Source organism: Perca fluviatilis, chromosome 19 (genome assembly GCF_010015445.1).
Source record: "Perca fluviatilis chromosome 19, GENO_Pfluv_1.0, whole genome shotgun sequence".
Lineage (NCBI taxonomy): Eukaryota > Metazoa > Chordata > Actinopteri > Perciformes > Percidae > Perca > Perca fluviatilis.
In genome coordinates, this window is record NC_053130.1 from 10,664,365 (window position 1) to 10,677,715 (window position 13,351).

At 41.8% G+C, this 13,351-nt stretch overlaps 1 protein-coding gene across 1 annotated transcript; it reads right to left on the reverse strand.

Moving 5' to 3' along the window:
* Window positions 1-1,753: 1,753 nt before the first annotated feature.
* On the reverse strand, window positions 1,754-12,797 carry synpo2la (synaptopodin 2-like a). The gene is made up of 4 exons (XM_039784537.1): window positions 12,413-12,797; window positions 8,739-8,890; window positions 7,774-8,492; window positions 1,754-6,312 (listed from the first exon to the last, which is right to left on the reverse strand). The coding sequence occupies exons 1-4, from the start codon at window positions 12,512-12,514 to the stop codon at window positions 3,704-3,706; spliced, it is 3,582 nt and encodes a 1,193-aa protein (XP_039640471.1). The 5' UTR covers window positions 12,515-12,797; the 3' UTR covers window positions 1,754-3,703.
* Window positions 12,798-13,351: the final 554 nt, after the last annotated feature.

Consider the following 13,351-nt stretch of genomic DNA (forward strand, 5'->3'; position numbering starts at 1 on the left):
TCTCTCTCTCTCTCTCTCTCTCTCTCTCTCTCTCTCTCTCTCTCTCTCTCTCTCTCTCTCTCTCTCTCGTAGGGTATGTCTTTGAATGTGGCACCCTCTAGGGGCAAAGCCTATAATTTGCTTACATGCACATTACTTGTACTTTTTCACCTATAGAAGTTAGCTCAGCATGTTGCAATTATCATCCTTTAATCTTACTATCATATTTTTATCAATTATAGTCTGATTTTCTCTGCATCTGTGTGCTAAACAATGTATAAGTGTAAGAGCCAACATGATATTGACAACAGCATTGAAGCATTTAAAAAGGGACTCTTGCAAGGTAAATAATTTAGAAAGAAATATTTGTAATTCTCAAAACTAAGTGTAAATCTAATCTGTAAGAGATGAAATACTGCTCAATTATCCTGTTTAATTAATTATCTTATTTTGTATGAAGTACTCAAACCAAGCCTGAAAACTAGCCTCACCAGGCTTGTTTAGAAGGATACGTTTTCTTGCCACATCAGACACTTTATGGAGCTGTATATATGCTGAAGGAAACTGCTTTGCTATAGCAATCTTGCGATTCAACCATCAGAATTTATAACTTCAAGATCTGTCTTGGAAGTTGTCAGTAACATTGCAATTAATCTTAAGTATATAACAGCTAAAACTGATTAATGCATGTGCAGATGCATGGTCTTAAATGAATTTAGGCCCTGCTGTGGTAAAAATAAAAAAAAATAGCGTCACGTGTGTGTGTGTGTGTGTTTGTGTGTGTGTGTGTGTGTGTGTGTGTGTGTGTGAGAAGATAACAGCAAACACAGAATATAAAAACAAGATGAGGAAAAACCCAAGATTCAGGGAGTGCTATTTTTAAAACATTCCTGTGCAATGTGATGAAATTTTACAACTTCTAGCGGTTCCTGCCGCCTACCTGGCCAGCAGCTAACCGTTGACTCAGCTTAACTGACACCCACTCAAACAGACAATTGCAGTCCAATCAGTTTGCTGCTGGTATTCAGTGTGTGTGTGTGTTTGTTTTTTTTTTTTTTTTTTTTTTGTACTTTAATGTGGTTGGGAAACATGCCATATTTTAATCATTTATAATTAATGTGATACTGGTAATTTCCTTTTAGGTTTTCTCTATATTAAAAAAGCACAAAAGGTAGGAAACATCAATCAGCATATTTGTTTTCACACAGGAGAAGTTGTTGCCAACAAAGAAAACTTTAACCAACAGCTTTATTTAACCAGCAGCTCAGGGTGTTCAGTTAGACATAAAATCCTGCTTGTGTCAAGCTGGATGAATGTGCTTTAAATTACGCCTGGAAATGTTAGATATTACTCTCTTCTTGCTTCAGATGGCTTATGTTCAGAGAAAGGAAAACTTGACAAGCTCTCCCCTTGAGAACAGGAAAAGAAAAGAGCAGCCGAGGGAGGAAAAGAAAGGAAGAATAGACGATGATGAAGCAGCAATCAGGTGGGATGGAGAAGAAAGAGAAAATATATGAAACCATACTGATTATGCTGTTATAATACCCTGAGAGAGAGAGAGAGAGTGTGTGTGTGTGTGTGTGTGTGTGTGTGTGTGTGTGTTTACCCTTTGAGTGTATAGTTAAACATTTATTAAAATGAATATACACGTATAATTATTGCACTGCTTAAACATTATTTTATTATTTAATGCATGCATACTGTACATTAAAAGAAGAGAGCAGTATCACACAATCAGCAACGGGAGGCCGTGTAAAATCAACAGACAACTGAAGAGCTTTCATATCTAATTTTATTCCTTTAATGTTTAATGTTGTCTCCTAGTCAGTATAAACTTCTACTTAGCAACAATAACAAACATTTTCACACTTTATTTAATCAAACTACATTCAGAAACATGTATTTATCATATTTTACACATAACTATATCCACACTCTAGATTTTTCATAGCCATAATATGAAAACAAGAAAAAGCTTTAAGATAAATTGTTAACATTTTTTAATGGTAAAAAATAGAAGTATCTTCCAAATGATTTCACAGCTGAAAACAATATTAACTTGTTTCTTACTGGTTTCCATTATCATGCCTAGTCTCTCAAGGTAAATAGCTATTGAATGTTTATCCCTACTTTTTTATAGCAACCATTGTTAATGGAAAGACACCAGTTAAACCTCTGTGCTTCTTTCCATCAGCTTCTTTAGCTTTATCAACAAATGTCAGGTAGCAAACTTTCCGTTCCAACCCCCGTTAACTTCTAAGGCTGTGGAATTTCATAACTATCTACAATTCAACCATAAATCCCATTAGCCCACAAATGGTGGGCTATGACCCCATTCAGTAATCCGACCTACCTATATACTGCCCATATCCCTCCTCCACAGCCCCTCATATTTCTTGAATCCTTTTATAAATTCTGGTGCCTCTTAATAAGTCAACTTCCCCTTGCACTCCTTTAGATTAAATCACAATTAAACAAAACCAAATACACATTCCTCCATCTGTGTTATTTGTTTAATAAAAGTTAGGAATTTACATATCAGCAAAGATCACACTGATATTATAAGAACGTCCGGTGTGCCTAATGAAAGCTGTGATATCCAGTGACAAGTGTACATTCAGTGACAGCCCGAGCACTTGTTGAATGTGACCCATGCTAAAAAGATAGCATTTATGGCTATAGTGAGCAGAGGTATTTGGCACAACCTCACTAACACTTGCAGAGCAGACCTTGTCTTCACATATAGAACCAAGGTGAGCAGAGACTTTAAAAACATTTTGCAATTTTCAACTTGCTTCATTTAAATTCCTGGACAAGGAGACTAGGTCATCATGGGCTTCTTCTTGACAATGCCACAAACAGAGGGTGAAAACATTTTGTGCACATCATTTAGTAGGACAAGTACTAAATAACAGAATTAAATGTTCAAAGATAGATAAATATATAAGCCTGCTGTTGCTTTATGATCCTCCACCTGTCAACATACTAAAACATATTTCTTCAGTCATTCAATCCTATGATCCAAACCGCGACTATTCATTTTCAACATCTTTCAGACATTTCAAGTTTCAAAGAATATTTCAGTACAGGCTCTGATTAGATGATATTTCTGCTAAATAAGTAGAAAGAGATCTCCAGAAGCCTTACACAAACCTCCTCCAGGACAGGCATATGGTGGACTATACAGCATACAGTATGTGCTAGTGTACTATTATTATTGTCACTCAGATAAATGTGTGAGTAAATGCGTTGTTAGCAAAATAAATATGAGCAGTATTTTTTAACAATAAGTAGATTTTGTATGATTTCTTACCATTATTCACGTTCTAACATTTTTTTTAAACTTGAATGGCTTCTGGATTTCAACTTTATACCGAATCACTTTATGTTTCTTCATCACTTTATGTTTACAGCTCAATTTGAGGCTTAAATTAATGGATGTAGGGCTGTCACTTTCTTTTAATTCATACATAAATTGATGCCCATCACATTTTTTTTAAAGCCTAAGCCCCATCCAAAACCCAAAGACATTCAATTTACAATGATGTAAAAAGAAAAAAGCAGAATATCTTCAAATTTGAGAAACTGGAACCAATGGATATTTGGCATTTTTGACTTAAACAATAAACAAATTAACAAAATTGTCAATTGATTCATTAATTTCAGCACTTAATGAATAGTACATGAAGATGTCCATGTGTGGTAGTGATGGATTTACTGTCGTTCACATTGCCCCTGGCCTCCAAACATGGGGCTGGACACCTCTCTTGGTGGCAACAAAACGTGGTTTCGGTGCCTGAACTGGGTCGGACTTGAGTGGAGGCAAAGAGGCAAGGATACTAAGCTCAGGGGCGCTCTGGAACTGCTTGGCTGCCTGTAGCCCAGTGGTGTATGATACCGGAGTGTAAGGGGTAGAGACTGCAGGGGGCACATGCTGTGGAATAGGGGCGGCAGAGAATTTTGGGAGGCTGGGCAGTCCAACTGGTTGGGAGGGAGGTAAAGCTGGTATTGGGGCATTGACTGGTGCTGGTGTCAAGTGAGGGGCCGGGGTTGGAGTGAAAGGAGCAGGAGGTGGGGACATCATGCCAGAATGAGTCAAACGTTCTCCGAGGGTAGTGGCCGAGCGAGGGGCTATGACCTTTGGAGCTAGAGTGGGAGCTGACATAGGTGTGGGTGTGGAGAATCGCTTGACCTCGAAGACACGGGCTGTTTTGATGGGGATCTGCCTAGGTGAGGTTAATGAGCTGCCCACCATTGTTGCTGTTGTGTAGTCACCATGCTGCTGCCTCTGGGCCTGATAAGAAGGCATGGCTGATAGATTAGCAGTACTGCCACCATAGTTGAACATAGCAGAGTTGAGCTGGTAGGGCTGCCTTCTCATGAAATCCAGAGCTTTGATGCCCTCTCTTTGGGAGACTCCTCTACCCCTGCTTTCTGGCTTGCCTGTATTTCTCTGAGGCCCCGTAGGTATAGAGGGGGCCAAGAGTGGGTTGTACCCAATTGGTGGAGGAGCACGGACATTCGGGGAGTATTTCCACTGAGAGACAAGGGAAGGGTTTGAAGTGGAGTCAAGGAGTTGTGCTGCACTGTGCGAGGCCACTTCCTGCTGGTAAGGGGTCTCGGGTGGGGTATCCACTACATACATACCCATGCGGCTCTGCCTGCGGGCAAACAGCTGTGCCCCCTTACCTCCTGCTTGAAGAAACTGCGGGGCCTCATGGATGACCCGAGGCTTGGGTGCCACTGGAGGAGGTGCCCTACCCATGCTGGTCTCGCCACTCCTCTCCTCCTCTGTATCATCATAGATAGCCTCAGACGGTGGTTGGCCATATTTGTGTCGGGTGGACCTTTCATCCAGGTTCTGCACCATACACAATAGATCGGGATTGGGGGAGTTCTTCTTGACATCTGGTAAATTGAACATAGGTTTGGGTTTGCCACTTCGCCGTCGAGCATCAATTAAGATCCCTGTGCGACCTGTTGGACCAGGAACAGGGGTTGGAGCTACAGCTTCTGGTTGAGAGACCACTGACACTGTAGCTACAGGTGGCATAGAAAAGTGAGGTGGATGTGGTTGAGAAAATGGCACTTGAAGTGGAGGCACTGGGTCAACTGGGTTAGGTGAAGAAAGAATTTGGGATACAGGAGGAGCTGGGGCTGGAGCCATTGGTGCTTGCGGAGCCAGGAGCATTGAGGGCATAGACACTGGGGGCACAGCTACAAATGGAGCCTGGGGAACAGTAGTTATTGGTGGTGATGACTGCATTTTCTCTACAGAGGTAGAGACGACTGGAGGGTAATGGGTAACAGGAGCTTCTGGTGTTGGGGCCAAGGGACCTTGAGGTACAAAGGATGGTGGAGATGTTACTGATCTAGTATTCATGGCTAGTTCAGAGGCAGTGGAGAATGGTAGTTGCACAACAGCTGCTGAGGCAGGACGCTGGCTCGTCTTTGTGACAGATGGTCGAAACGTTACAGGTGCTGTCGCAGCTCGCATGCTAATGAAGCCAGGAGTGAAAGGACGTGCCGTTCTGTTGAGAACATTACTAGCAGGTAGTTCTGGTAATGGTGTTTCAGCTGGTGGTGCAGGTCTGGTCAGAACAGTCACTGAGGCAGTGGCTGGTTTGGGTGTCACAGGTGGAGGTGTCATTTTCATGCTAGCTGTACTAACTGCAGAGTAGGATAGGTCCCCATTAGACATTCCATAGGCTGCAACTGGACCTGGAGCCTGGGACAGCTCTTGCTGTGCTATAGTGCCAGGTGGTATCATCTGCTGAGGCTGGAGGTTTGGCTGCATCTGTGGTTGTGTCTCTGGTTGCAACTGATAAATCTGAACCTGCCCCTGGACTTGAGACTGTGGAGGAGCTTGAGGTTGTGCTGCCTCTACCTTCTTGGCATGCTCAGCAGCCCTCTTTCTTTGCTGCTCAAACAACTGGGCACCCTTGCCTGCGATGTCACTTAACCCTGGACTTGGAGCATCCTCTGCCCCATCCCCACGACCTTCAGTGCCTGCAGTTGCCCTCTTCTCCAGCATATCCAAGTAGTCACTATCCCAAGTTGGGTCAGGAACGGCAGAGAAGCCATCCTCATCAAACTCTGATTCGCTGCCAGGGAATACCCCATCCTCCTCTTGTGAGTCCTGACACCTATCCTCATCCACACTACCGAAACTGGTAAGGGTGTACTTTTTGGAGCGCTGCCGCCTTTTTTTGAACATCAGCACCCCCTTAGAGTGAGGGTTGGGAGCATCAGTCAGTAGGGACGCAATTGTTCGACACTTGGTTTTGGCTTCCTTTACATGCTTGTCTTGCGGGGTATCCCCTCTGTTCAGTTCTGCAGGGTATTAAAGCAATATCTATTAGGAACAGTTTCACAATATCATGGCATAAGTACTACAGTAAGGTCAGAGAATTCTGAATTTACAGATTTAACCTTTAAACCAAGAACTGACTCTGACATGAACATCTAAACCTGTTCTGATCGCCATGCCTTCAACAGGCATCCATCTCTTAACTTGCCACAGAAGCACTTCCAGGAAAAATTCCAGGCAAGGCTTCAGCTTCTCACATTAGCTGGGGTGAAGGATACATTTGCACATTATTAGTCACATGACATCTAACTTAACTAGAAATATCTGCAAGCTAGTGGAAAGTTGCATGTTGTAGGTGACTGGAAGGGGAACTTCAAAGGCTAGCCACAACATATTCTTTAACCTGTTATGGTACTAAGCAGATTAATTAATTTGTTACCCTAATATGCACTGCCACGTGAAGAGAGTTCTAAGTTTGTCTTGGACAGGGTAGTAGGACATTAGAATGTTAAACCTGCACTCAGTGATGGCAAGGTGGATTTACAAGAGTAAATTTATTCAAGTTCTTAAAACAGCCCATTGACTTCAAATAGCCCAGCTCTGTTCTTTTCCTGAGCTTATTATGGATGATGGACAGAATGACAAGTTGTAGTCAGTGCTCTGTGTCTGTTGTTTTCTCTCTCTTCAAAATTGTGAATAAATAAACTAAAATTCACATCAACATAAAGATTAAGTACTCATTCAGATTGGTACTATAAAAAATGTTGGTATCAATTCATATTGTCAGGCATCAATAGGCTTAAATAGTATTGCTTTAAAACTCATCTGTCTATCTGTAGAATGATTATTGTAAATACGTATTTTCAAATAGGGACAGGTTTGTACAAAATTAAGTCTACTGTTTGATGATACAGCTATCTGTTTTGAACTGTCTACAGGGCTGTTTTAAACCAATGGTTGACTCTTATGGAGGTTTGGTTTAGAGATGAAATGTTTGAACAAAGAAGTTAGTGTAGGTAGCAGTATTATTAGCGTTCTAGGTGTGAAGACTTCAACTTACTATTGAACCTTCTGCAAATATCTAGGTTTTTCTCTGGTAGGTTCGGGGGGATATTTGTCTTCAGTTTCAACAAAGGCAAGTATACTGTACATACAGTATGATCCCTGCCTAAAAAAGTCAATATCATACTGACATATACAATTATATGAGAACTTTTCTTCCATAGAAATAATACACAGAAAATAACATTAAAAAACATGATCAAAAAGAGCATCCTTGAGAAAAATATTAAAATATGAGGAATCTCTATCTGCTATGGGACTTAACAATCTAATGACATATTTATGTGTTTGTCGGGTTTAAAAACGTTTTGTGACTCTTGAACCAACCAGTGAACATTATGAGGTTGGAATGTGTACATAAGTGTGGAGAACCCATGTGAAGCACAGGATCTCTATCATTGTTCTCCCTCAGCTGTACTTACTGGCTTGTTTGGCCTTTTCCATGTAGGTTGTTGTAAGCTCCTCGTCAAGGGGTTTATTCAAAGGACCCACCATCGGTACAAACTGGCTGCGGGAGCTCAGCATCATGGCCTCCTTTGCCCTCTCAGGGGATACCAGTGGCACATTAGTTGGCTCTAGAAAGCCACTATCCTCCTCTTGACCTCCATCCCGTGGCCCCTGGTCATCTGCTGAGGAGATGATGGAGGAGGTCTCAGTGGATGTCTGGGAGGACCACATTCCTGGTCCAGGAGGCTGATAAATCACCTCCCTCCGTGCTACCCCTGGTAGCCCCCCTCCTCCATCTCCATCTCCCCCACGTTTATCCAGTAAACTAGGGTAAACATGTGCATCTGGAGCGCTGTCATAGCCACTCATCTCTGAAGTCTCCCCGCCCTCAGGGGATGCTCGTCCTGTTGGTTTTCCTGGGTTGGAGTTGCTGGGGCTGCGGCGTTTCTGCCGGCGCTGCCTCTCATAGCCCGCCACATCTGCATCACTGTCAGTTTCGCCGTAGTAAGCCTCACTACCAGGTGGAGATGTCAATCCACTGGTTATCGAGGAGTGGCTACGGTTGACTTCACGGACGGGTGCGTGGTGGGAGTGGGTGGGTGACATGGCACGCAGAGCAGCACGGTACTCTTTGTCTATACGGGGAGATGGGGCACGGGTCACAAGCACCACGGACTGAAAACCAGCAGGCACCCTGCAGACAGTGGAGGGTTTAAAATATTAAAAGGCTCAAATGAGGGCCGTTGGATTAGAATCAAATTTCCAAAATCTGGGGATATAATATATATTAGTATCAAACTCATGCACATTGTAAATAGTGCATGTCCTGTGTCAGACTTGAGTCTTTGACTTGTGCATGATATAATTTCTACTTGATCCATTATAATGGGTTGATGATGGTTTATTAATAGTAACAGTATCATTATTTTGTTTCTCTGACCTTTTAACCCGGATGTGTAATATCCCAGGGGAGCTGTCGATAAATTCCATGGCCTGGGCATGGGATAGCGTTCCACATGGCTGTTCATTGATGGACACCAGTTCATCAGCCTCCCTAAGCCCAGCCCTACATGCCTTGCTGCGTTTACGCACCTGCACCAGTAAAGAAAGGCAAAATTAAAACACTCACATAGACGACATAAAGTTACACCAATGTTGAGTTTTGATGGGTTATATCATAACATATTTTTGGTATGAAGCTAATCTATTTTGAAGGGGGAACATTCAAGACAACTGTCAGGTCCTTCAGGAGACATCCAAGTCTCCATTATGTCTCAAGGGCACAACTCAGGTCAAGTCTTAAGGCCTTGAGGGCAAGCTTAAGTCCAAGAAATGCAAGTATTTCACATCTGAATGCTGACAATTCAATGAAGGGCATATGTATATGTATATTTTTATTTATTTATTTGATTTTATATCAAATATGACTTGGAACTTAAGGCCGGGTCTCAATTCTCAGGTCTGCCTTTGTTGTACAGTAGATACCTAAAAGAGAATATAAAGCCAATTGGTACAAACATCAGCACTCATTTTTTTTCTGCTATTTTATTAGTTCCCTTAGAATTGTTATTTTTAAATTTTGTGACTGCAGGGATAGAAAACAAAAGCCTGACAGAGCTATGCTGGTGTCTTGTCTTGGTTTGTGATTGCCAGAGAGCAGATTTTGTCCTGACAGCTTGATCTGTGGACATACGTATGCCACATATTGCAGCTTGAGTGGGGCACTCATACACACTTAAACAGGGAAATGTCAGCCAGCAGCCATCTTCATTTGGAGCTTTGCTATTTGTGCCCGAGGTCTGTCAGGACCATGGCATTATGCCCAACCTGAATAGCCTCAGGTCAACATGTCCCATAATAAATTCAAATCAGATGTTTGAAAATGTTCAAAGACAATGACTGCAGTGTCGATAGAATTGTGAGGGCACTGCCATGTATTGTTATATTAATATGTAATATTGAATGTCACTTGTTGGTTTACTTAAGACGTCACTACGTCTTCTTAGTTTGACTTTTTAGAACTTTGGTTCACAAAGTCAGTTTTCTTTCCAGCTATTCTGGTTTGCCTGTAATGAAATCCCACATCCACATTTAGCTAAGCCTTTCAAAGTGGCCTGTGCTGCTTGTGGTAAAAGATGTCAGTTATTCATTCAGTCAGTCAGTCCCCTGTGGTTGCTAGTCATAACAGTTATAATACCCTTACATGTGCGCGCGCACACACACACACACACACACACCACTGATACAAAAAAAACACGTGCATGCATACCCACAGACACAAACGCAGCACTGACACACCAGCTCTTTCAGTGAAGCCCCAAACTACTCCACCTGTTAGGGACAGTATAGTATGAGACCTGACAATATTACACCTTCCTACATTCAGGGGTGAAGGAGCACTCTGTTTTGGATGGTCAGACAGAAGCAGCTGTTGTCCACCACCATTAGGTGATTTGGTGTCCTGTGTCTACATACTTCCACATTTGCATAAATAAACTACATGTTGGATTAACATTCTTAATGATAAATACTGCGGTGCATGGCCCATAGCACATTTTATTTCTGATAAGCAAACCAAAATTACCATCTTCGCCAGTAAATATTCCCCTTTGTCTGGCAAAGGGAAAATCTTTGTAATGTTTTTTAAGGTTTTGCCATAAAGAATATGTGAGGTCTGTAAGCGGAAACATTTCCTTTAACCAATGAGAATTGTTGTGCCAATGTATTAACCTTCATTTGAACATAATTATGCATTATAGAGAGGTATATAATGGAAAATGGTCCTTTAGATATCTAAAATGGTCTTAGATATATATGAGGTATATAGATAACAAAGATGTATCCTAAGCCTTAAAAAGACCAAAGCAAGTTGGTTTTGTTCTCCTGGTCATGTATTCACAGCTCATGGTGCCTGAACAGAAATATATGGAATACAATAGAGGTAGCAATCAGGATTTCCTTTGAACGTGAACAAAAAGAAGTCATAGGTTTATCTCCAAGCAGCAAGATACTGAGTTATGCATGTATAAAAATAGTGTATCAGGGTAATTTTTGAGTACTGAGCTGAAACACATACCTTTGGCTGACCCCAAAACCAAAAACCAAACCAAAAATAGCCACCTAGAAAAGGAGTTCTGCACAGTCAACAATTATTGAAAGTGTGCATGTATGTGTCATGTGTGTACATGTATTGCATGTATAACGTGTCTGCACGAGTACTAAACCTTAACTATCCTATTCAGAAATAAGATCTGTCTATAATATTGACAGATCTTATTTCTGAATATAGTTATATAAAGAGGTCATTGCAGAGAGAGAGAGTAGGCCCAGGTCTTTTTAAACAGGAAGGACAAGGTTGATAGAGCGAGAAGCAACAGCTGTGGATTGATAATTTTTTGATGGGACAGATGGTGATGACATGGAACTGACTTGATTCTAACAGCAAAGGAGATAAAATAGTTTTTTTCTCTTATTTTTTTCAACCATCTTCAGCTTTATCTCTTAGATGTACTATTTCTTGCTGCTTGCAAGCCAAAATAATAATGTTATAGAGTATACAGTATTTTCCCACTTGGCTTACATGTGACTCTTTGCTTTCTCAAATGGAGATCAAGAATCAAATCTGAACTGCGTCACTGGGGCCAAATGTGCACATTACATTTTTATCCATGAAGAATTTGCTTTAGGGCAGTGTTATAAGGTTAAATATTTCCTTTACACAATATTTTTTTTTATTTATCTTTGTACTTGCAGATATAAAAGTAGTCTGTAATATCATTTTTTATATTTTATATCAGAGACACCAATGTGGCTTGAGTCTGGCTTGAGACACAGGGATTTCCAGAACTGAACTAAATCACTTTCATGACATTCATTGCTCACTTATGTGGTTTGCCCCATGGTACCGTTACAACAGTGTTTTCAGATAGATGTCAGGTAACCTGCCAACTCAAACATGACCAAGCATTGCTGGTGTGATTTTAGTTCTTACAAAAATAATGAGGTAGTGGAAATATGCTTGTTGAATAGCGCAAATCAGCTCCCGGTCATGGGTAAAGTGTGTGTAGTATCCATAAGCTCCTCACAATAAAGATAAGTTAACAGTTTATAAAACGATTACCTTAATGTACCAAAAATCTCTGCTATAATGTACATATGTAACCACTCAAAGCACTACCGAAGAACAGCTCCAGTTATTTGTCAGAAAGTAACCAATGTAGAAAAGATCAGATTTTCTGGTCATTATCACTTTAATTTCATTAGAACTTTAATAGGAGAAGCAGCATTCAGTGGAAGATATGCAACAAGGTCGCCCTATATTCCCAGCTGAACTTGAAGTTTTAAGTTCACCCAATCAATCATTGGTGCGCCTCTGCATGAAGACTGTTCTTAAACAAGATGATGACTCATATTCAGGCCCTAAACCAACATGCATGGCAGCCAATATTCCATTTCAACTTTGTTCACAGCTCCTTAAATCTCCGCCTAATATATCCCAGCTGATGTTTCACTTCTCTTTACTGAGGCTGTTGAATCTAACACAGTTTTGTTCCTTCCACTCAGCAAACCATGAAACAACTGCTTCTGTCAAACTTGCTGAGTGACCCGCCTTACCTTAGCCACCTGTAGCGGTTTCTGATGTTCCACACCTCCCTGGAGACGAAAGCCCCATGGCGCGCCACCGGACAATGTAATTATCACTTCCTCTGCAACCATTGTTCTTCTCTCTCTGTCTTTTTAAGCGTTTCTTCTTTTTCTTGGTTATTTTCAGCTCCTCTTTGGCTTTTATATTTTGTCTTGGGGGCCCTCAGTGCATTTGCCCCATGGTCAGTGGTCAGGGCCCCCTCAGAGAGCTCTGACGTGCACTTTGCCTGCCACACTGTCCGGACGCCGACTTCTCTCTGAGTCTAGCTCTAGCTGTAGGCCGACGCTCACACCTGAACCCACACACACACACACACACACATGCAAACACACACTTCTGTGTGCCCACCCATACCCAGAGTGGGCCAACCATCATAGCCAAGGGAGAGCGAGAGAGAGAGAGAGAGAGAAATATGATGGGAGGGGGGTCTGTGTCTGCTTACACTGAGGAATGCCTGCCCCAAACGAGCGAGGGGAGGGTCCAACGCAACACTTGTCCTGTCACTCAGACCTATGTCACTGGGTTGCTGATAGCCCCTCCAAAAATAGGACACCCCTCTGCTGCTTTGCATGCTCGTCTGCAGACCAAAGGAAAGGTAACATTCAGAAAGTCCAAATGGCACTGTTTCATATCTGGCTTTACAGCATTAAGGTCATTAGTAACCTTTAGTAGGGTCACAGCCAGACTCTCAAATCTCAGGGATGAGACATGCCATGATAGGACTGTCCACTCTTGTTCTGATGAAAATTAATGATGTAGACAATGAGTTGATTGACTTTGGTACTGATTAGTCTTTAACTGCTGAGGCTGCTGTGTATCCGGGCGGCTCCTCTGGATCTACGTACATTCTAGGCTGTCATCATGGAGACTTTAGGATAAATACTTTTACAAGCCCTGGATAAACAGCC

Coding starts and splice junctions, on each gene's coding strand:
- synpo2la (XM_039784537.1), bottom strand. CDS start 12,514: ATGGTTGCAGAGGAAGTGATAATTACATTGTCCGGTGGCGCGCCATGG. Junction 8,891..12,412: donor AACCGCTACAGGTGGCTAAG/GTAAGGCGGGTC, acceptor TTACTGGTGCAG/GTGCGTAAACGCAGCAAGGC. Junction 8,493..8,738: donor TTACACATCCGGGTTAAAAG/GTCAGAGAAACA, acceptor CACTGTCTGCAG/GGTGCCTGCTGGTTTTCAGT.